We start from the raw sequence: 20,523 nt of genomic DNA, 5'->3' as shown, positions 1-20,523 counted from the left end.
GTCCATTATCATCATGGCAGGAAGCATGGCGGCTTGCAGACAGCCATGGTGTGGAGAAGTAGCTGAGAGGTCTACATCTGGATTTGCATGCAGCAGGAAGAGAGCGCCATTGGGCCTGGCTTGGGCTTTTGTGAACCTCAAAGCCCGGCCCTAGTGACGCACTTCCTCCAAGGCCACACCTCCGAGTCTTTTCAAATAGTGCCACTCCCTGGTGTTCAACTCCATGAACTGTTCTCATGCAATCCACTGCATATAGGCTCTGGGGGTTGAACTTGGATCCTCATTCTAGCACGTGATCAGCCCCTTTTTACTGTGAGAGAAAAAAAAATGAGAGGCGTAAGACAGATAAGGTGTGTGTTTTCTCCACTTTAAGCTGTCAGGTTGTACTGGAACAAGGAAATTTTAGCGCCCGAAGTCCACAGAGCCCCCCCAGCTACCTGGTTAGCATTCCTCACGATGCCATTTGCTCTTTGTGTTTGAAGAAATCACTTCTAATCCAGCATGGTGGTGCATGACTATAATCCTAGCACTTGGTAGTTGAGGCAGGAGGATCAGTAGCTCAAGGTCACCCTCAGCTACGAGTTCAAGGCCACCCTGGGTTGCATGAGACCCTGTCCGGGAAGATCTGAAAGCCCACTAAAACCAACAGTAAATACATTCTAGTATTCCATTTTTCCCTCTAGGAATAACAGTCAAATGAAGAAGCGGCCAACTTCGGCCGTGGGCTACAAGAGACCTATCAGCCAGTATGCTCGGGTTGCCATGGCAATGGGGTCCCATCCCAGATACAGGGTAAGACGCCAGGGAAGGGAGAGAAACCCAAGGGGAAGGGATGCTTACAGCAGGTGCTTCCTCTAAGTATCCCATCATCCTCGTGATACCCAAGATCCAGTGTGCCCGGAAGACAGGCTACTGCTGACGTCTGTTGATCATTTTACCGCAGGCTGAAAATATAATGTTTTTGGAGTTGGATGTTTCTCCACCGGCTATCTTTGAGATGGAATTTTCTCACGACCAAGAACAAGATCCACGGGTTCTACACATGGAGAGGCTCATGAGGTTGGACAGCTTTCTGGAAAGACCTTCCACGTCGAAAGTGCGAAAGTCAAGATCTTGGTTAGTGCCACCGTGGTGAAAGTGAGCCCTGGACTTTAGGATGCAGGGGGAGTGCCTGGGTTGGTCAAGGCTGGAGAGGGTTTGAGTGGCAACTAAAAGAGGGCGTGGGGCTGGGGCGGTGGTGGCGCACGCCTTTAATCCCAGCACTCGGGAGGCAGAGGCAGGCGGATCTCTGTGAGTTCGAGGCCAGCCTGGGCTATAGAGTGAGTTCCAGGAAAGGTGCAAAGCTAACCCTGTCTCAAAAAACCAAAAGAAAGAGAGGAAGAGGGGGAGGGAGGGAGAGAGAGAGGAAAAACCTTGAATTTCTGTCCTCTGTTTTCTGATCTCTCCTTTGATTTGTCTCCAGGTGCCAGAGTCCTCAGCGGACCCCACCTGCCACCGCTCATGCCTCCACGGCCTCCGCTCCTCTGCACCCCGCAGCAGTGGTAGACCATGACTGACAGCCTTCAGTCAGGCTGCCCATCATACAGACTCCTAGGACAGGGCCGCCAACCCTGACTCATCGCATCTGATGCTTGGTGCGTGTGCGTGGTATGTATGCATGTGTGTGTGTGTGTGTGTGCGCGCGCGTGTGTGTATGTGTGTATACCAGTGTGTGTGAAGGGGTGAGAAACTGGCAGATGGTGCCTCTGCTGGTTTTCCGTGTCTCCTTTATTTAATTCATGTTATTTATTCATGGAGCTTGGTTAGTGAGGAGAGATCCCCTCGCCTGAGCTGCCTGGGCCTGCCTCCTTCTTCTGACTGGGTAGACACCTCAGTCAGGCCCCAAAGCTCCTCCTCATGTCAGCTGCCTCCAGAAGGGAAGATGCCTAGTGCCTGAGAAGACAGTACTTCCTTTACCCGTCCATTCCATAGTCTCCATCTTCTGGTCTGACGGTGAGCAGCCCGTGACACCACTTTCTGGGGCTGGGAAACTGCTGGTGTCCGTGGAGGGCAAGCGATAGCCTAATGGCATTGGGCCGGCACTCCTGGTGGACTGAGCCTCGCTCGCCTCTTTCTGGGTCCCAGACTCTTCCAGCCTCCAGGGTTCTTCCCCAAGGACTTTCAGTAGCCTCACCGAGACTCATCCCCGGGCTCTCCAGCCTTGGCAAGAACTCATGGCTTCCCCAACTCCACTTCATTACCAGCCCTCTCCACCCTTGTACTGGGAATTGTGAACCAAACAGTTGTGGCCACCATGAGACCTGCAGGAAACAGAGCGGTGTGGAACAGCGTGGACTGTCAACAAGGGAAGTCCCCCTCGGGTCCCTTTGTTTCCGTCTCCTCCAAGAAGTTCCTTTGGTGAACAAACTGCCTGTCCTCATGGGAGGTGTGGCTTCCTCACAGTGGCCTTGGTCACTGTTCCCTGAAGCTGTCCGATCTCAGTCCACAGTGGAAAGAATCAGTGTCATTCTGTCCCTTACTAAATACAGATAGCAAAATCCTTCGCTTTTCCCTCCGGCTAGTACAAGAAACACACCCAGGCACAATCTTTGCCAGATTTACCTATTACCCCTATTTCTTAGTCACATCTTGGGGAGGGACACTGTTTTGTTGAAACTTGATCCATTCTTGACTACTTGTGTGGACCGGCTCTTCCTCACCTTCCTCTGTGACAGCCCAAAATGTCTCCAGGTATTGCAAGTGATAAGTAAATTTCTATTTTAAAAAGTTAATTTTCATTGACCTTTATTTTTTACATGCAAGATAAAACGTATTTTTTTAAGATTGATTTTTATTATTTTGAAATGATGTGTGTCTGTATACATGGATGCAGAGGCCAGAGGCATGGACCCCCTTGGAGCTGGAGTTACAGGTGGTTGTGAGTGCTGGGAATTGAACTCAGGTCTTCAGGAAGAGCAATATGTGCTCTTAATTGCTGAGCTATCTCTAACTCTCCTCTTTCTCTCTCTTTCTCTCTCTCTGTCTCTCTCTGTCTGTCTCTGTCTCTGTCTCTGTCTCTCTCTCTCTCTCTCTCTCTCTCTCTCTCTCTCTCTCTCTCGGTAGGGCCTTTCTGTGTAGCCCTCGCCTGCTACTAGTATCCGCTTGCTATGTGGCCCGCCCTTGCCTCAAATTTCAGGCACTCCTGCTATGGCTTCCCAGGTGCTGGGATTATAGATGTGAGCTGTGATACCAAGTTTTTATTTTTAAAATGCTTTTATATATATGCAGTCCCACAAAGTTGCTTATAGTCACTCAGGTTGAGGCAGGAAAATTGCCAATGAGGATAGCCCATTCTATATAAGGAAACTTTATTTCAAAAAATAAATAAATAAATCAAAGCTGGAGAGATGGTTCCATGATTGACAGCACTTGCTGCTCTTCCAGAGGGACCCAAGTTGAGTTCCCAACATCTGCATTAGGCAGCTCCAGGGGATCTGGCGCCCTCTTCTGGCCTCTGCAGTGACCTGCACACACATGCACATACCCACCTACAGACACAGACCTACAAATAACTAAAGATTAAATACATTTCTTACATTCAGGTTTAAACTGAGTATGGTGGTGCATGCATACCTTTAATCCCAGCACCTGGGAGATGGAGGTAGGCAGATCAGAAGTTTAAGATCTTCCTTGGCGCCATAGCAAAAAAAAAAAAAAAAAAAAAAAAAAAAAAAAAAAAAAAAAAGAGAGAGAGAGAGAGAGAGAGAGAGAAAATAAATAATAATTTAAATATTTAAATTTAAGTTAAATTTATCCAGTTCTATTTATCCTACAACAAACTTACATTCCTTCCCTAATTGCTTTCTTGGATGTGTCTCTAGGGAACGTCCATGATCCTCTGTTTCTGTTGTTTTGGTTTGCTTTGTTTCATGTTGAGACAGGGTCTCCCTGTGTAGCCCTGGCTGGCTTGGAACTCACTGTGTAGACCAGGCTGGTCTGAAACTTGCAGCCATTTTCCTGCCTGTGCCTCCAGAGTGCTGGGATTACAGGCGTGTACCACTATGCCTAGCCCTATATCTAATCTTTTTCAAGCCTTGGAGCTACTCAAAAGATGTTGATGAGCACACCATTTCTTGGATTAGGAATTGTCATTTCTGCCGTCAGCATTGAACAGTTTACTACTTTATTATCTATTGGTTGAAAAATTAACTAAATTCTCTTACTAGTAAGGATCATACTGCCAAATATGTTGATTTATTTTCAAGATGTATATTTTGGTGGGTGGTAAGGGGTCATTTCAGTGGTGCGAGCGAACAGGAAGTTAGGATTTCAGGTGCCCTAATGTTGGGAGTCCCTTTCCCTGGCTTATGCGCGGGTCTGTGATTTATGTAATGCATGAAGCTGATAGATCTGCTGCAAGTTTTGTGTGTGGCAAAGGGCAGTGGACCATTCTCTTCTCTGGGAATTAAGCTCTTCTGACACCGATCACGTTCTCCTCCGAGGATCACTTGCATTTTTTTTTTTTTTTTTGTTTTTTGTTTTTTTGAGACAGGGTTTCTCCGTGTAGTTTTTTGGTGCCTGTCCTGGTTCTCATTCTGTAGACCAGGCTGGCCTCGAACTCACAGAGATCCGCCTGGCTCTGTCTCCCGGGTGCTGGGATTAAAGGCGAGAGTCACCACCGCCCGGCTGAGGATCACTTGCTTTAATTCCACTGTTGTGTTTTTTCTATTGTTCTGCTGGACTAGACCCTTGGGCCTCTTGGCTGTCTGACCTTCAAGGCAATCTTAGCTTTCCAGCAGAGCCCTGTGATTATTTGACACTCAGGATTCGGATCAGAGGCTTAGCTGTATCTGGGGCAGGAGTTGTGTGTAGGAATCTCCCCATGTGACCTGGGCAGCGCGGGACCTCCCCCTAACCGCGTTGCCATTTGTAGATGAAGCTGCATGTACCACCCCACTCATCACCTGGACACACTGACTCCACATTGTCTGAGTCCCTTGTCCCTCACAGTCTTATAGCACAATAGACCCCACTTCAGCACCCCAGCCTGAGGGCTAGGCCCAAGGTGTGGTCAGAGGAGGAGCCCCCGCCTGTGGTATTGTATATGTGTGTTTGTGTGCGTGTGTGTTTGTGCGTGTTTACCTGTGCAGGGGGCGCTACATGCAATGTAAGATACCCTAGGGACAGAGCCACCAGAGGTCCTGGGTCTCAGTCTGTCCCCCCCACTTTTTTTTAATGTATCAGACATTTGATTGATAAAGTAAGGGCCTTAATAAGGACCAAATTTCCATGTCTGTTGCTATGGTCTTTAAAGGTACAAAGTGGCCCGTTCTTGTCACTCTATACATACGACTGTCTGGGACATATGTACTATATAAATATATAAATACAAATATATATATAAAACCCGAGCCTCTGTCCCCTTGGATTAGGACGGAGCCTTTCTGTTCAGTTGAAATGCACCCCGGCGAGGTGCTGCCGGCAGCCTGCAGGCCTCAGCCCTGTCGAGATGAACACAGTTGACAATAAAGGAATGAGTGTCACTGCGGAGTCGTCGACTGCCTGCTTCTCTTCCTTTGGCCTCTCTGTCTCGTGTTCGCTTTTCATTTTTGCCTTTCTCTCTCGCTTCTTCAGCAAGGGCTTAAAAGTATTTGGAGATCCCGTGCATCGATCGGCCCACTGGAGAAGAAACGATTGCTCGATGAAAAGTTACCTGTTGCAGCTGGGGGATGAGGTTGGCTGTACAGGGTGCTTGTGTAGCGTGTTCAAGGCTTTCGGTTGTGGTGATACACTGTGCACCCTAATAAAGCTTGCCTTGAGGAGCAGAGAAACAGAGCCAGCCAGCCACAGCCACCCCCTGTTACCTCACCAACTCCACGCATCCTCTGACTGAAATCCTCTGAGTCTTCACCGGAAGGGGTCTCAGCTGAACTACTTTAGTTCCTGTTTCCTCACGCCTTATACACCTTCCTCTGCCCTGCCGTCACTTCTTGGGATTAAAGGCGTGTGTGCTTCCCAGTACTGGGATTAAAGGTGTGTGCCACCGTCGGGCGGTGGTGGTGGCCCACGCCTTTAATCCCAGCACTCGGGAGGCAGAGCCAGGTGGATCTCTGTGAGTTCGAGGCCAGCCTGGTCTACAAAGCGAGTTCCAGGAAAGGCGCAAAGCTACACAGAGAAACCCTGTCTTGGAAAACAAAACAAAACAAAAAAAAGGTGTGTGCCACCAGTGTCTGACCTCTGTGTCTAATCTAGGGGCTGGCTCTGTCCTCTGATCCTCGGGCAAGTTTATTAGGGTCCACAACATATCAATCACCACACTCAGTTCCATCCCTGGCATGGAAGGAAAGAAAAAGATAATTACTAGGCCAGGGCTGGTAGGATTGCTCAGTGAGTAAAAGTGCCTGCTGCCAGAGCTGACAGCCTGATTGTATCCCCAGGGATCCACACGTAGTGTGGAGAGAGAATCGATGCCTGCAAGCTACCCTCTGACCTCCACGTCGATGGCAAGGAATCCACACATGCGCACTCTAAAATAAGGTCCAAGGCCGGGCGGTGGTGGCGCACGCCTTTAATCCCAGCACTCGGGAGGCAGAGGCAGGCGGATCTCTGTGCGTTCGAGGCCAGGCTGGGCTACAGAGCGAGTTCCAGGACAGGCTCCAAAGCTACACAGAGAAACCCTGTCTTGAAAAACCAAAAGAAAAAGAAAAAGAAATGAAAAAGGAAGGACATGATTGCTCCTAGGTCCAGTGGAGGGGGTTTATTCTAGATATGAGGGAAAACATAGGCAGTTATGGAGACATCTGGGAGAATCCAGAGTAAACACAAGCCTGAGCCAGGACATGGGAGGAGAGGGGAGGGGAGAGGAGCCGCCTGGGCCAGGAGGCTGGCAGGGATAGTGGGATAGCGGAATTGGCTGAGTTATATAGGAGCCAGAGGAGTGTGGGGAGGTAACTGGAGAGTTGGGGGGCGGGGGCATGCCAGTCAGGAGGGCCCTGTAATGGGTAAAGACTGAGGGATGCTGGGAGAACTTGGCATCCAGAGTCCACTTTGATATGTTAATGGGCACCTCAACCATTTGTCCTGGGTTTGAGACCATACCACTTAACACACAAAAGTCTGAGTACTCCTTCCTTCCGAAGCAAGTTGGGGAAATGGGTACCTGTCCACCTAGTGATGGAGCTCATCTTCCTCACCTCAAACCCGCATTTTTCCTCCTTGGCATGCCGCCTCTCCAGCCCACGGGTACCGAGGACCACGATGGCTCCCTACATGAGTATAGGAGAAAATGAATCCGCCGGTAGCTTCCGTCTGGTGTGGTCCTGCCACGGGTGCCAGAGAGACAGAATCTCGGTCTTGGCGGGAATAGGACTAGCTGAGAGGTTTGGGTCAGAGGTGGGGGACGCGACGATGTGTGGACAAGACCTACCCCCAAGAGTCACAGCGCTGCCTCCGTGTGAACGGGTGGTTGTGAAGTAGGAGGGATCAAGGCATCCTCAGAAGTACATGGTGGCTGAGGCTAGCTGCCCCTGAGTGGGGCTCCGTGCTGGCGGGCGCTTAGCTGAGGTTTGATGCTCAGCTTTGGAAACAAACACATAAACAAGTGAAGAAGATGATGGATGTAGTGGAGGGGGTGAATAAGGCTCTGGACAGCCAGTTTGGTGTGTGTGTTTGTGTGTGTGTGTGTGTGTGTGTGTGTGTGTGTGTGTGTGTGTGTGTGTGTGTGTGTGTATGCGCGCGCGTGCGCGCATGCGCGCATGGAGTTCAGAAGACAATATGAGGAAATTGTTTCTCTCCCAACATGTGGGTCCTGGGGATGGAACCCAGGACAGCAGGTTGGGCAGCAAAGCACCTTTACCTGCTGAGCCATCATACTAGTCTACAACTGATGTTTATTATTATTATTATTATTATTATTATTATCATTATCATTATTATATTTTAAAGAGTTGTTATTTTTATCCATGTATATGTGTGTTGGCACACATCTATATGTACCATGTCCATGCAGATACCCAGGAGGCCAGAGGGCATCAGATTTCCCAGCACTGGAGTGACGGGAGATTGTGAGCTATCTAATGGGGGTACTTGCCTCCTGGACCTCTGCAAGAACAAGTGTTTTTATCCACTGAGACATCGCTCTTGCCCCACAGCTGGTGCTCTTGACCACTGAGTCCACGATGCAGTCTAGCTTAAGAAAAGTCTAATGTGTGCTTATTTTAGTCCCATGGCTGTTTTTCTTACAGTGTGGTTCAAGGGCTACCTGCAGTGAAATGATTAACTTCAGTAGGGCACAGTGGCCCACACCTGGAATCCCAGCATTAGGAAGGCAGAAGCAGGATCATTGCCAGTTGAGGGTAAAACTGATCTACATAGCGAGTTGCAGGTGAACTGGAGCTATACAGTGAGACCCTGTTTCAAGAAAACCAATCAGTGTGGGGCTGGAGAGACTGTTTTTGTGGAGGAGCCAAGTTTGGTTCCCAGCACCCACATCAAGTGCCTTACAACTTACAACTTACAACTTACGATTCCAGCTCCAGGGATTTTGATATTTTCTTCCCAGGGCACTTGCATTCACCTACACACAGAGAGATACACACCCATAAACACGTGTAGCTGGAGTTTTCTCTCCGGGTCCCGCCAAGCCCCGGCAGTCCCTTAACCCACTTATAAAATAAACATACAGACGCTTATATTATTTAAACTGCTTGGCCATTAGCTCAGGCCTATCATTGTCTAGCTCTTACTCATATTTAGCCCATTTCTATTAATCTATACTTTGCCACGAGGCTCGTGGCTTACTGGTACCTTACATCTTCCTTGTCCTGGTGGCGGCTCCAGACAGTCTCTTCCCTTCCTGTACCCTCAATTCTCTTCTCTGTTAGTCCCGCCTATACTTCCTGTCTGGCTACTGGCCAATCAGTGTTTTATTTATTAACACATTTGCCTTACAGAACATCCCCCAAGGAAAGAAAGAAAGATGTCAGAAAGCTATCTAGGGCTGGGAGGTGGTTCAGTAGGTAAACTGCTCGGGCAAGCATGAGGACCTGAGTTTGAGTCTCAGTGCCCGCATAAAAAAAGCAGGCATGGCTACATGTACCTGTAATCCTAGAGTTGGGATTGGAGAAAGGAGGATCCCAGGGGACTTCCTGGCCAGCCAGGCCAGCCCATCAGTCAGCTCCAGGTTCAGCGAGATCGCATCTCAACCACTAAGGGTGGCGAGTCAAAGAAGGAGGTACCCTCCAATGACCTCTAGCCTCCATGGGTGCACACCCATGCCTCCTGCATACACACAAAGGAGACACACGCACATGCACACGCACACGAAGGCTATCTAGAGAGTCACACACAAACTGCATCTCCGAGAAAGGACGTTGCACAGAGGAAAGTGGAGTGGCCTTGGATTGAGAAAACGCTCAGCAGGAGGAAGTCAGGGTTCAGGGGCCCCCACTCCAGGCCTCCAAGACCTGGCAGCAAAGCTAGTTAAAACTGACCTCCAAACTCTCTTGGCTGATGCAGGAATTTCATGAATGTCATCTCTAGAAAGAAAGAAAAAACGTGATCTGCTCTTATTATTTATCTTGCTACTCAGTGGCAAACTCCCTCTCTCCACGGGGATTCTGGATGTTTTGCTCACCCTGGAAGCAATGATTCCTGCTTCAGATACCCTCTTCCACACCTCATGCGCATCCTCAGTTGAGGGATGTGACGGTCCCCTTTGATGTGCAAAGCAGACTGCTCTCTCTTCTTTGTTACCGCAGACATCAAGGCTGCTAGCTGCCGCTGTTGTGACAATTTACAGTTGTTCGTGGCCCTTTCTCCTTGTCAAATTAAGTACATATGTTGATTGCGTTTTGTTCCAGTTAGGGCTGAAAAAAAAAAAAAAATGAAAAAGGAGTCGGGGCAGAGCCTGGATGGGATAAAGTGATTATGGCTCTCCGTGTCTGGTGCCCTCATCACTCAAAGCACGCACGGTTCACCTCTCCCACCAACTGGAGGCCCTGGATATCAACCAACCCTACACCTCCAGTCTCCAGAGCGAGGAGCTTGAGTCCACCACCACTCAATTTGCTTTACAAAGGAAAATTATTCAGAGGAGCTTCTGGAAAACTCTTCCATTACTCTGGGTGGGGATGAAAGAGGGTGAAGAGGGAGAGGGAGTAAGATGTTTAAAAAGTGAACTAGAGAATAAGGGTGGGATATAATATTAAACACACATGCGTACACGCACGCGCACGCGCACACGCACACGCACACGCACACGCACACACACACACACACACACACACAAGCAAAAACCCCCAATGAACATATCCACCCACACCCAGAAGCACCTATACAAAAGACTTGTTATCAACTAGAAAATGGAATCCAGTTGCAGAGAATGATTTACAATATTCCTCATTTCATCAGTAGAGTGAAAGATATGATCATGGCATTTCAGCAAGGAAGGGAGCAGCATTCATTCACTGATTATTAAATGACCACAATGTGAAAGGCCTTGTATTTGTTAACAATGCTTTAGGCAGCAAGTCCTGGAGTAACTCGAGTCCTAAGGCAGATTCCACTCTGGGGGTCCCAACAAATCGGGTCCAGACCCAAAACAAAACAAAAAGAATAATGGTGAAAATTAGGGGGGAAAAAGCTGAGAGGTAACTTAGTATGTTGAGTTGCCTGGCATTCGCAAGGCCCTGGGTTTGATCTTCAGCGGCACATAAAACTGGGAGGGATGGAACACTTAGACAACACAGGCAGAGGATCAGGAGTTCAAGACCATCCTTGGCTACATAGTGAACTCAAGGCCAGCTTGGGATACCTGAGATCCTGGCTTGACAATAAACGAAGAGAGAGGAGACATCACTGTGTGGGGAATAGATTTGTCTTGTCACAAGACACTTGGCCATCAGACCTGTTCCTGGGATCCAAGGTGATTGCTGGAGTGAGTGAATGACTCAGAGCAAGGGAGACATACAAAATAAAGGTATATGTACTCATGTTTTTAATCTTTTTTTTTTTTTTTTTTTTTTTTTTAGCTACTCAGATATTTACAGGGCCCAATGAGCAGCCTGCTTTTAGCAAAAATAGTCTCCATGTCTCAGTTATACTCACTCAGCATGGCTATTTTTCACCAGGTTCACAGCCAACTACCTTTTTTTCCATTAATTTTTTTTTCTTTTTTCTTAAAAAATTTTTAAAAAATAATTTATTTAACTTTATTTTATGTGTGTTGGTACGAAGGTGTCAGATCCCCTGAAACTGGAGTCAGAGATAGTTGTGAGCTGCCATGTGGGTGCTGGGAATTGAACCCAGGTCTTCTGGAAGAACAGTCAGTGCTCTTAACCACTGAGCCATCTCTCTAGCCCCTTTTCCTTTAAAACTTTTTAGATATATTTATTTTACGTTATGTGTATGAATGTTTTGCCTGCATGCATGTATGTGTATGAACCTGTTGAATCCTCTGAAACTGGGATTAAGGACAGCTGTTAGCTACCATGTAGATGCTAGAAATCAAACCTGAGTCCTCTTCAAGAGGTCTTAACTGCTGAGCCATCTCCCCAGTGCCCCCAAAATAGTATTTTTTTTTTAAAAAAAAATAATATCTCAAAAAACCAAAATAATAATAATAATAATAACAACAACAACAATAATAATAATGAGTCCTCCATTTACAGCCTTGGTTGGTATGGCATTTTTTCCTATGTAGACAGGCTGGCCTTGAACTTGTGATAATACACTTGCCTCTGCTTCCCAGGTGCTGGGATTAGTGTGCACCGATACAGTTGACTTCCCCGTTAAATCTTGAGCAGAATACTGCAAGAACCTCCTAAATGGTCTCTTAGCGTCTACTGTTGCTTTTACTCCCTGGTCTGTCCCTCTCATTCAGCCCATCAATGCTGTCCTCCATAGAATAACACACTATAGCTAGGCACTTGGGAGGCAGATGCAGGTAGATCTCTAAGAGTTTGAGGCTAGCCTGGTCTATGAGTTCCAGGCCAGCTAAAGCTACATAGTAAGATCCTGTTTTCCTTCTTCTTCTTCTTCTTCTTCTTCTTCTTCTTCTTCTTCTTCTTCTTCTTCTTCTTCTTCTTCTTCTTCTTCTTTTCTTCTTCCTCTTTTCTTTTGAGAACCAATTTCAAAAAGGAAAAAAAAAAGGAGATGTTATAGCAAAATATATTTAAATTGTGGACTATGGGCTGAGAATGTCGTTCAATTGGTAGAGTACTTGCCTAGTTTGCATGAAGCCCTGGTTTCCATCCCCAGTACTGAGGAAGCAGAGGCAGGAGGATCAGAAATCCAAGGTCATGCTTGGCTAACATATCAAGTTTGGGGCTAGCTTGAGCTACATGAGATCCTGTATAAAATAAATAAAATGAAACACAAGCCATTTATAATGATGGTACAAATGGGAGGCTGAGGGTAGAGGATCACAGTAAGTTTGAGGCCAGCCTGGGCTACACAGTGAATTTCAGTTTAGCTTGGGCTATCAAATCCTGAAGGGGGGAGGGAAAAAAAAAAGTCTGGGCATCATGGTATATACCTGTAATCCCAGCATTCATGAGATAGAGGCAGAAGGATTGGAAAAGTTGGATGCCAACCTGGTCTCCACAGTGCATTTGAAGCAAGCTTGATCTTCTCTGGGGGAAAGAGAGTAAAAGAAGGTCTTATGATTACCTTGCTTAACGTTCCCCAAGACCTCACTGTATTTGATTTTGTGCCGGGGTCACAGGTGAGCAATACTTTGCCCAACAAAGAAACAACAATGGTTGTCAAAAGACACTTGATTCGGGTTAGGTTTGTTGCCAGTGATAAGCAACTGAAATATGTATGTCCACAGAAGCTCTGGGCATTGTTTATTGCTTGGTGATTGCTGTTGAGGACATTAACACCTTGGCTCTTCTGGTCTGCCCTGTGAATGAGTCCAACATTCTCTGGTCAACAGGGAACCCTTTCAGACAGAGCATTCATGCTTTCGGGAAGGGGTTGTCAGCAAATACAGGAACTTGGGTGCTGGGCAGATATGACTGGGACCTGACACATTTGCTACAACCTCAGAACCTCTTTTTCTGCAGCTTAGAAACATGTGGACTCAGAAGTCTGAGACAGGAGGACTGCTGTGAGTTTGAGGTGAACCTGGACTACCTACTAAGACTTTGTCTTGAAACAAAACAAACAAACAAACAAAACCAAAAACCACTGTGTGGAGTGAAGACTGGAGAGAAAGAGACCCCTGTGAGGAGCCAAGAACTCTGGACGGATATAGCTCCAGGAGCCATGCCACCCCTGGGGGCGGGGAGAGGGGATAGGACAGACGCGACAATGTAGAGCGCCAGGGTGGGTCTATCAGAACCTCTGACTTTGGGTCTGATCTTGTTCTTTCCCACCTCGCTACCTGTGTGAGAGCAAGTGCTCACAGCTGATGGCCTGTGGTTAGATCCAAGTCTAGCTCTCCCCATCTCCCCATATTGCTTGAGCTTGTTGTTGCTCTCTGTTCCCTGGCTGCTGTGGCCCCTCTCATCCCTTCCCAGACTCCTCACTAGTCTCTCTCCCTCTCTCTGAGGATTTGTTGTAGTTCTAATTCTGGGTATGTATGTGTGTGTGCCTGTGTTCATGTATGTGCAGGTGTCCCAGGAGGCCAGAGGTGTCGGATCCCCTGGAACTGGAGGGACAGACAGTTGTGAGTTAACTGGTGTGGGTGCTGGGCATCGAACCCAGGTCCTCTGCAAGAGCATCACACACTTTAACCTCTGAGTTATCTGGCTGGTCTGGGTCTTGCTATGCGGATCAGGATGGCCTTGAACTCAGAGATCTGCCTGTTCCTGCCTTCTGAGTGCTGGGGTCAAAGGTGAGCACCACAGTACCTGGCTTTATACAGATTTTTATTTTATTATTTTTAATTATATATGGGTATGTGCACCTGAGTGCAGGTGCCCAAGGAGGCCAGAGGTGTCGGATCCCCTGGAGCTGGAGGGGCAGGCAGGAGCTGCTCAGTATGCTGGGAACCGAATTTGAGGCCTCTTCAAGCACGACAAAGGCTCTTAACCGGTGAGCCATCTCTCCAGCCCTGATGGAGAGCTCTTGTCGGGAGTGAAAGGGACAGTGTATGAGGAAGAGTTTGGTATAAACCTGGACACCAAATAGTGGCAGGCCCCACCTCCAAGCAGACAAATTGGGTCAGCAATGCCACTGATCACAGTCTGCTGGCCCGAAGGTTTTAGACAGTTTCAGGACCAGGTCTGCCTAGAGACCCAAATGCGGAAGGCAGCTGAGAGGGAACCTCGTGATGGTGATGACATGATTTATGTTCAAGTTCGTCCTGTTCTGCTCACACCGACTTCGCTCTGCTCCAAATCAATGCTTTCCTGTTCTCAGGACTTCCAAAGCTTAGAGAAGGATTTTTCTTTTCTTTTCTTTTTAGAAGATTTATTTATTTATTATGTATACAGTGTTCTGCCTGCATGTATGACTGCAGGCCAGAAGAGGGCACCAGATCTCTTTACAGATGGTTGTGAGCCACCATGTTGTTGCTGGGAATTGAACTCAGGACCTCTGGAAGAGCAGTCAGTGCTCTTAACCTCTAAGCCATCTGAGAAGAATTTTTCTAAAGACATTCAATGAGATGGAATGTCAGGACCTCTCGGGGTGAATTCCTCCATTACCACTTTATAAGGGAGAGTACAATAGATGTGCTGTCCTAGGGTCCAGACTTGTTCCCTGGTACCAAATGTTGTGAACTGACATTTCAGAGTATCTTGGAAGGTTACCAGAATACATTTTCTGAGCACTCAAAAAAAGATAAAAAGAGAGGCCAGGCCTGTCAGCAGCACACGCCTTTAATCCCAGCACTCAAGAGGCAGAGGCTGGTGGATCTCTGTGAGTTCGAGTCTAGCCTGGTCTACAGAGTGAGTTCCAGGACAGAGTCAGGACTACATAGTAAGACCCTATCTCAAAAAATGATTAATTAATAATTAATTAATAAAAATATTAGCGGCGTGGAGGACTAGGTAGATAGCATAGTTGCTCAAGGTTTGCCACAAGCATAAAAACTTGAGCTCAATTCTCAGCACTCACATAAACAAACCAGGCCAGGTGACTGTGGCGGCTGAGACAGTGTATCCTTGGGGCGCTGGCCAACCAGCCTAGCCTAATCAGCAAGCTTCAGGGCAATGAGAGACTCGGTTTAAAAAACAAGGTGGATGGCACTTGAGGAATGACCTCTGATCTCCACAGGAACACACACAAGCACATATACCTACCTGCATGCACACACAGGAACACACACAAGCACATATACCTACCTGCATGCACACACAGGAACACACACAAGCACATATACCTACCTGCATGCACACACAGGAACACACACAAGCACATATACCTACCTGCATGCACACACAGGAACACACACAAGCACATATACCTACCTGCATGCACACACAGGAACACACACAAGCACATATACCTACCTGCATGCACACACAGGAACACACACAAGCACATATACCTACCTGCATGCACACACAGGAACACACACAAGCACATATACCTACCTGCATGCACACACAGGAACACACACAAGCACATATACCTACCTGCATGCACACACAGGAACACACACAAGCACATATACCTACCTGCATGCACACACAGGAACACACACAAGCACATATACCTACCTGCATGCACACACAGGAACACACACAAGCACATATACCTACCTGCATGCACAAAAAAATGAAGGGCTATTTCCTGTAGTCCCAACGTTCAGGAGATGAAGGCAGGAAAGTGAGGAATTAGAAGCAATCCTGGGCTACATCGCCCATTCTAAGCCACCCTGACCTCCATGACAAAACTGTCTCAAAAGGGGGAAAAAAAAAAAAAAGGAAATTTTGTGGACACATGAAGATGAGCCAAGTTCCTGTATTTGAAATACAAGGAAGTGGGTCTACCAGAGACTGAATAGATTTACTTCCAGTTTATTAGACCACAGGAGCAAAACTTAGAACATTTTGTATCAGGTGTGCAAAGATACTCAGGTTACAAATATCCAAACGCACAAATGCACTTTCAAAGAAAGCCTTAAGCGGGCCGGAGAAATGGCTCAGAGGTTAAAAGCACTGGCTGCTCTTCCAGAGGTCCTGAGTTCAATTCCCAACAACCATGTGGTGGCTCACAATCATCTATAATGAGATCTGGTGCCCTCTTTTGGCCTGAAGGCATACATGCAGACAGAACATTGTATACATAGTAAATAAATAAATCTTAAGGGAAAAAAAAAACAAAACCCTCTTGTTTAGGGAAACAGTCTATGCTTGCCTAGCATCATAAAGCCTAGGTTTGATCCTAGCACTACATAATACTGGGCATAGAGGTACACACTTGCAACCCCAATGCTCAAGAGGTTGTGGGGCGTTTACCCACCACCCCCACGGTTCCCTAGAGTTTTCTTGAGTGCAATCAGCAGGAAATATTAGATAGAAGGATTTATTGCGGAGAATTTCGCAGAGATAAACAGATAGAAAATAAAGGATAGCCTTGAGAGGGCCTGGAACCTATTCCAACGGGCCCCGACTGTCTCTGGCCCAGGGTTTTTATAGAGACGCCAAGGGGGTGGAGCAAAAGACCTCCTCCCCCAGCACAGCCAAGTGCAGACCATCTCAGACACCTGCACTCAGGCCCGTGGTCCTGATCATCCTCTATTCGGACCTGCTGGGTAAAGCCACGAGGAACCCGAGAACGGGCTCCCACAAGAGGTGGAGGCATGGACATCAGAAAGAAGTTCAAGGTCATTCTTTGCTACAAAGTGAGTTCAAGGATGTCCCGAGACTCTATCTAAAACAAAACAACAAACAAAAACCAGGCAGCAACAATGAAAACAAAACAAAGACAAAAAGAAGAAAGGAGGAAAGACCTTTCAGTCAGGGATAATGCCCCACGCCTTTAGTTCCAGCACTTGGGAGGCAGAGGCAGGTGAGTCTGTGAGTTTAAGGCCAGCCAGTGAACTCACTGGTCTATATAGAGAGTTCCAGGACAGCTAGAGCTATATAGTGAGACCCTATCCACCACCCCAGCCCTCCCCCCCCCCAAATCAAGCAAACAACAACGACAACAACAACAAAAAAACCCAAACCAAAAATCCTTTCATCTTAAATCAAAGATTAGAAGACGCGGTGTATGGCTAAGGGATTTTTTGTATATGATTTTTTAACCCTTTTTTTCAGTGTGTATGTATGTGTGTGTATACATGTGCCCATGCCACAGCATGCATATGATCAAAGGACAACTTGCAGGAATCAGTCCTCTCCTCCCATCACATGGATTCCGGGATCGAACTCAGGTCAACAGTCTTGGTGGCAAGCACCTGTACCTACTGTCCATCCCTCCAGCCCCACATGGTATACTCTTGGTCTCTCCTCTAGGTTGCCAGCTGTAGCAAAAGTAAACAAATTGGCTTAATTTTCTTTATTCCAATATATTCTGCCTGTTATGATAGGTAGTTAATTTTTTAGTATCCACATCAGAAACTTCCATTCATTTTATTTACCCTTGGAACGACATCCACCATGCCAGCCCGTAGTTTAATGACTACACAGCTTAGGTGGCTCTGTATGCTGCTAAGCAACCTTGATACACTCTCCCCGTATGCTTTCTCCTGTCTCTAAGACAACTGTGTCGTACGTTCTCTGTTCTCCCCAAAACCCATCTCCTCCTCTTCCTCAGGCCCGCCCCTCTTTATCCGATCTTCCCAGATGCCCCCTTCCCTTTGCCCCCTTGACTCTTTTTCTAAAAGCTTCTCTCTGTTCCATGCACATAGGGACTCTCTGCTCTGCTGTGAGACCTTTGCAAGTCCCCATCCCTCTACGCAAGTGGTTCTCAATTTTCCTAATGCCGCGACCCTTTAATACAGTTCCTCATGCTGTGGTGATCCCCCTCAACTGTAAAACTGTTTTCATTACTACTTCATAATCGTATTTGTGCTACTGTTGTGAATCATAATGCAAATATTCCTGGAGATAGAGATTTGTCAAAGGGATCTCTACCCACAGGCTGAGAGATGCTGAAATGTCTTCATGGATAGAATCTAGCTGGGATGTTCCATGCCTTGCTCTTCTTCTAGTTCCTTGCCTTCTCTGTCTTCCTCCTAAACCCGATGTCAAGTTCTGAGTGGTTTTCTTTGTGATTTATACATGCTCACACCCAGTCACAATCGAGCATACTAACTAGCGGGGTTTTGAGAATGATTTTTAAAAATCTGTGTGTGTGTGTGTGTGTGTGTGTGTGTGTGTGTGTGTGTGTGTGTGTGTGTGTGTGTGTATGTTCCAAATGCATGTGGATGACCAGAGAAGCTTGTAGAGGGCATCAGAACCCCTGGAACTGGAGCTGTAGATAGTTGTTGGTTGCCATGTGGGTGCTGGAAAGCGAACCTGGGTCCTCTGGAAGAGCAGCCAGTGCTCTTCATGCCCAGCCATGTCTCCAGCCCTTGTAATCATTTTTTGAGGAATGGCCTCATGTGGCCCAGGCTGGCCTCATGTGTATGTGGCTGAGGCTGGCTTTCACCTCCCAACACTACTGCATCTGGCACCACACATGTGGTTCTCCAACACCAGTTCTCATACTGCCTCTTCTATTAATCACTCCCCAATGTTCATTCGAATCAAGTTTCATAACTATAGGGCTTCGTGCATCTGGCATATTTCTAAATTCTTAATATTTAAATCATAGTCTTTCACAAAATAACCAGTAAGCACTCCCTTTTTTCTTTTCTTTCCTTTTTTTCTTTTCTTTCTTCCTTCCTTTCTCTCTCTCTCTCTCTCTCTCTCTCTCTCTCTCTCTCTCTCTCTCCCTCCCTTCTTCCCTCCCTCCCTCCCTCCCTCCCTCCCTCCCTTCTCCTCCTCCTCCTCTCCTTCTTCTCTTCTTTTTGGTTTTTCAAGATAGGGTTTCACTGTGTAGCCTTGACTGTCCTGGAACTCACTTGGTACACCAGGATGCAGGCAAAGTTTCTCTCCACCTACCTGTTCCCAAATACCCAGCTGCCACTTCCCAAATAATTGACGCAGAGGCTTAATATTACTTATAAATGCTCAACCAGTAGCTCAGGCTTATTACTAACTAGATCTTACACTTAAATTAACCTATAATTCTTATCCATGTTTAGCCACGTGGCTCGGTACCTTTTCTCAGTGTGACAGTCTCATCTTGCTTCCTCTGCCTCTGGCTGGTGACTCCTGACTCCACCTTTCCTCTTCCCAGAATTCTCCTAGTCTGGTCACCCCACCTATATTTCCTGCCTGGCTACTGGCCAATCAGCATTTTATTAAACCAATTTAAGTGACAAATCTTTGCAGTGTATGAGAGCATTAGCCCACAACACCAGTGTGTCCTTAAACTCACAGAAATCTGCCTGCCTTTGGCCCCAGAATGCTAGGATTAAAGGCATGGGCCACCACTACCTGGTTTCTTTTTTTTTTTTAATTTTATTTTAAAAAGTTTTTTTTTTTCATTTTACATACCATCTTTTTTCTCTTTTTAAAATTATTTTAACCTGGTGTGGTGTTGCACACCTCTAATCCCAATACTCGAGGCAGCAGCAGGCAGGTCTCTGTGAGCTTGAGGCCAGCCTGGTCTACATAGTAAGTTCCAGGCCAGCCAGTGCTACATAGACGAGACCCTGTCTAAATATATATATAAAATCATGTGTCTCTGTGTGGTTATACACACATAAATGCAGGTGTCCCTGAAGACCAGAAGAGGGCATTATATCCCCTGGAGCTGGAGTTAAAATTGTGTATTTGTGAACCACATGATCTGGGTACTGGGAATTGAACTCAGGTCCTCTGGAAGAACAGCAAGTACTCTTAACCATCTAGCCATCTCTCGAGTCCATTCCTTTCTTTCTTTCCTCCTTCCCTCCCTCGTACCCTCCCTCCCTCCCTCCCTCTATCCCTCCCTCCCTCCTTCTATCCACGGCCCCAACCCATTCCTCTCTCCCTTTCTTTCTGTTTTTTGAACTTTTAATTCTCCTGAAACCTTCCTAGTGTTGAAATTCAAGTTGTGTGCCACCATGTTTTGTTTTATTTACTGAGACAGGGCCTTGAAAATCCTGGACTCAAGCCACCCTCCTGAGTCACTAGGACTTGAGGCATGCATCACCATGCCTTACTAAAGATACATCTTTGTGGTTTTATTTGTTTGCAGACAGACCTAGTTATATAGTGCGCACTGTTCGGAAACTTACTGTGTAGGACAGGCTGGCATGGAACTCATAAGAATCCTTTCTCCTCCACCTCCCTGAGTACTAGGATTGCAAGCATGAATCATCATGCATGACATAAAATTGAGTATTCATTGGGCAAGTCAGTCTATCTTTTTTTTTCTTTTCTTTTCTTTTTTCTTTTTCTTTTTCTTTTCTTTTTTTTTTTTTTTGAGACAGGGTTTCTCTGTGTAGCTTTGGAGCCTGTCCTGGAACTTATTCTGTAAACCAGGATGGCCTCAAACTCACAGGGATCTGTCAGCCTCTGCCTCCCCAGAGTGCTTGGATTAAAGGCGTGC

At 46.9% G+C, this 20,523-nt stretch overlaps 2 protein-coding genes across 5 annotated transcripts in view; one reads left to right on the top strand and one right to left on the bottom strand.

Moving 5' to 3' along the window:
• The window catches only part of Kif3c (kinesin family member 3C), a 45,714-nt gene extending 42,943 nt beyond the window's left edge, over positions 1-2,771 (top strand). Inside the window, exons 6-9 of one of the 2 annotated variants that reach the window (XR_013046977.1) lie at positions 684-792; positions 944-1,116; positions 1,463-1,992; positions 2,125-2,771. Coding sequence is in view for 1 of the 2 variants with exons in the window: in XM_076558755.1 (XP_076414870.1) it covers positions 684-792; positions 944-1,116; positions 1,463-1,556 (376 nt within the window). In the remaining variant the exon portion in view is untranslated. Of the gene's footprint in view, positions 1-683; positions 793-943; positions 1,117-1,462 lie in introns of both variants that reach the window. The other variant, XM_076558755.1, reaches the window with a different exon arrangement.
• A 559-nt stretch (positions 2,772-3,330) lies between these two features.
• The window catches only part of LOC143270080 (uncharacterized), a 29,537-nt gene continuing 12,344 nt past the window's right edge, over positions 3,331-20,523 (bottom strand). The window contains exons 1-8 of one of the 3 annotated variants that reach the window (XR_013047001.1): positions 15,693-18,768; positions 9,614-9,845; positions 9,471-9,515; positions 8,496-8,554; positions 7,406-7,555; positions 7,173-7,298; positions 3,824-5,658; positions 3,331-3,668 (exon numbers count right to left, since the gene is read on the bottom strand). Coding sequence is in view for 1 of the 3 variants with exons in the window: in XM_076558773.1 (XP_076414888.1) it covers positions 5,428-5,658; positions 7,173-7,244; positions 8,503-8,550 (351 nt within the window). In the remaining 2 variants the exon portion in view is untranslated. Of the gene's footprint in view, positions 3,669-3,823; positions 8,555-9,470; positions 9,516-9,613; positions 9,846-15,692; positions 18,773-20,523 lie in introns of those variants that run through there. The other 2 variants (XM_076558773.1, XR_013047000.1) reach the window with 2 other exon arrangements.

This window comes from Peromyscus maniculatus, chromosome 22, assembly GCF_049852395.1.
Source record: "Peromyscus maniculatus bairdii isolate BWxNUB_F1_BW_parent chromosome 22, HU_Pman_BW_mat_3.1, whole genome shotgun sequence".
NCBI lineage: Eukaryota > Metazoa > Chordata > Mammalia > Rodentia > Cricetidae > Peromyscus > Peromyscus maniculatus.
The sequence above is the reverse complement of the archived record's forward strand: the minus strand, read 5'-3'. Positions and strand labels throughout refer to the sequence as shown.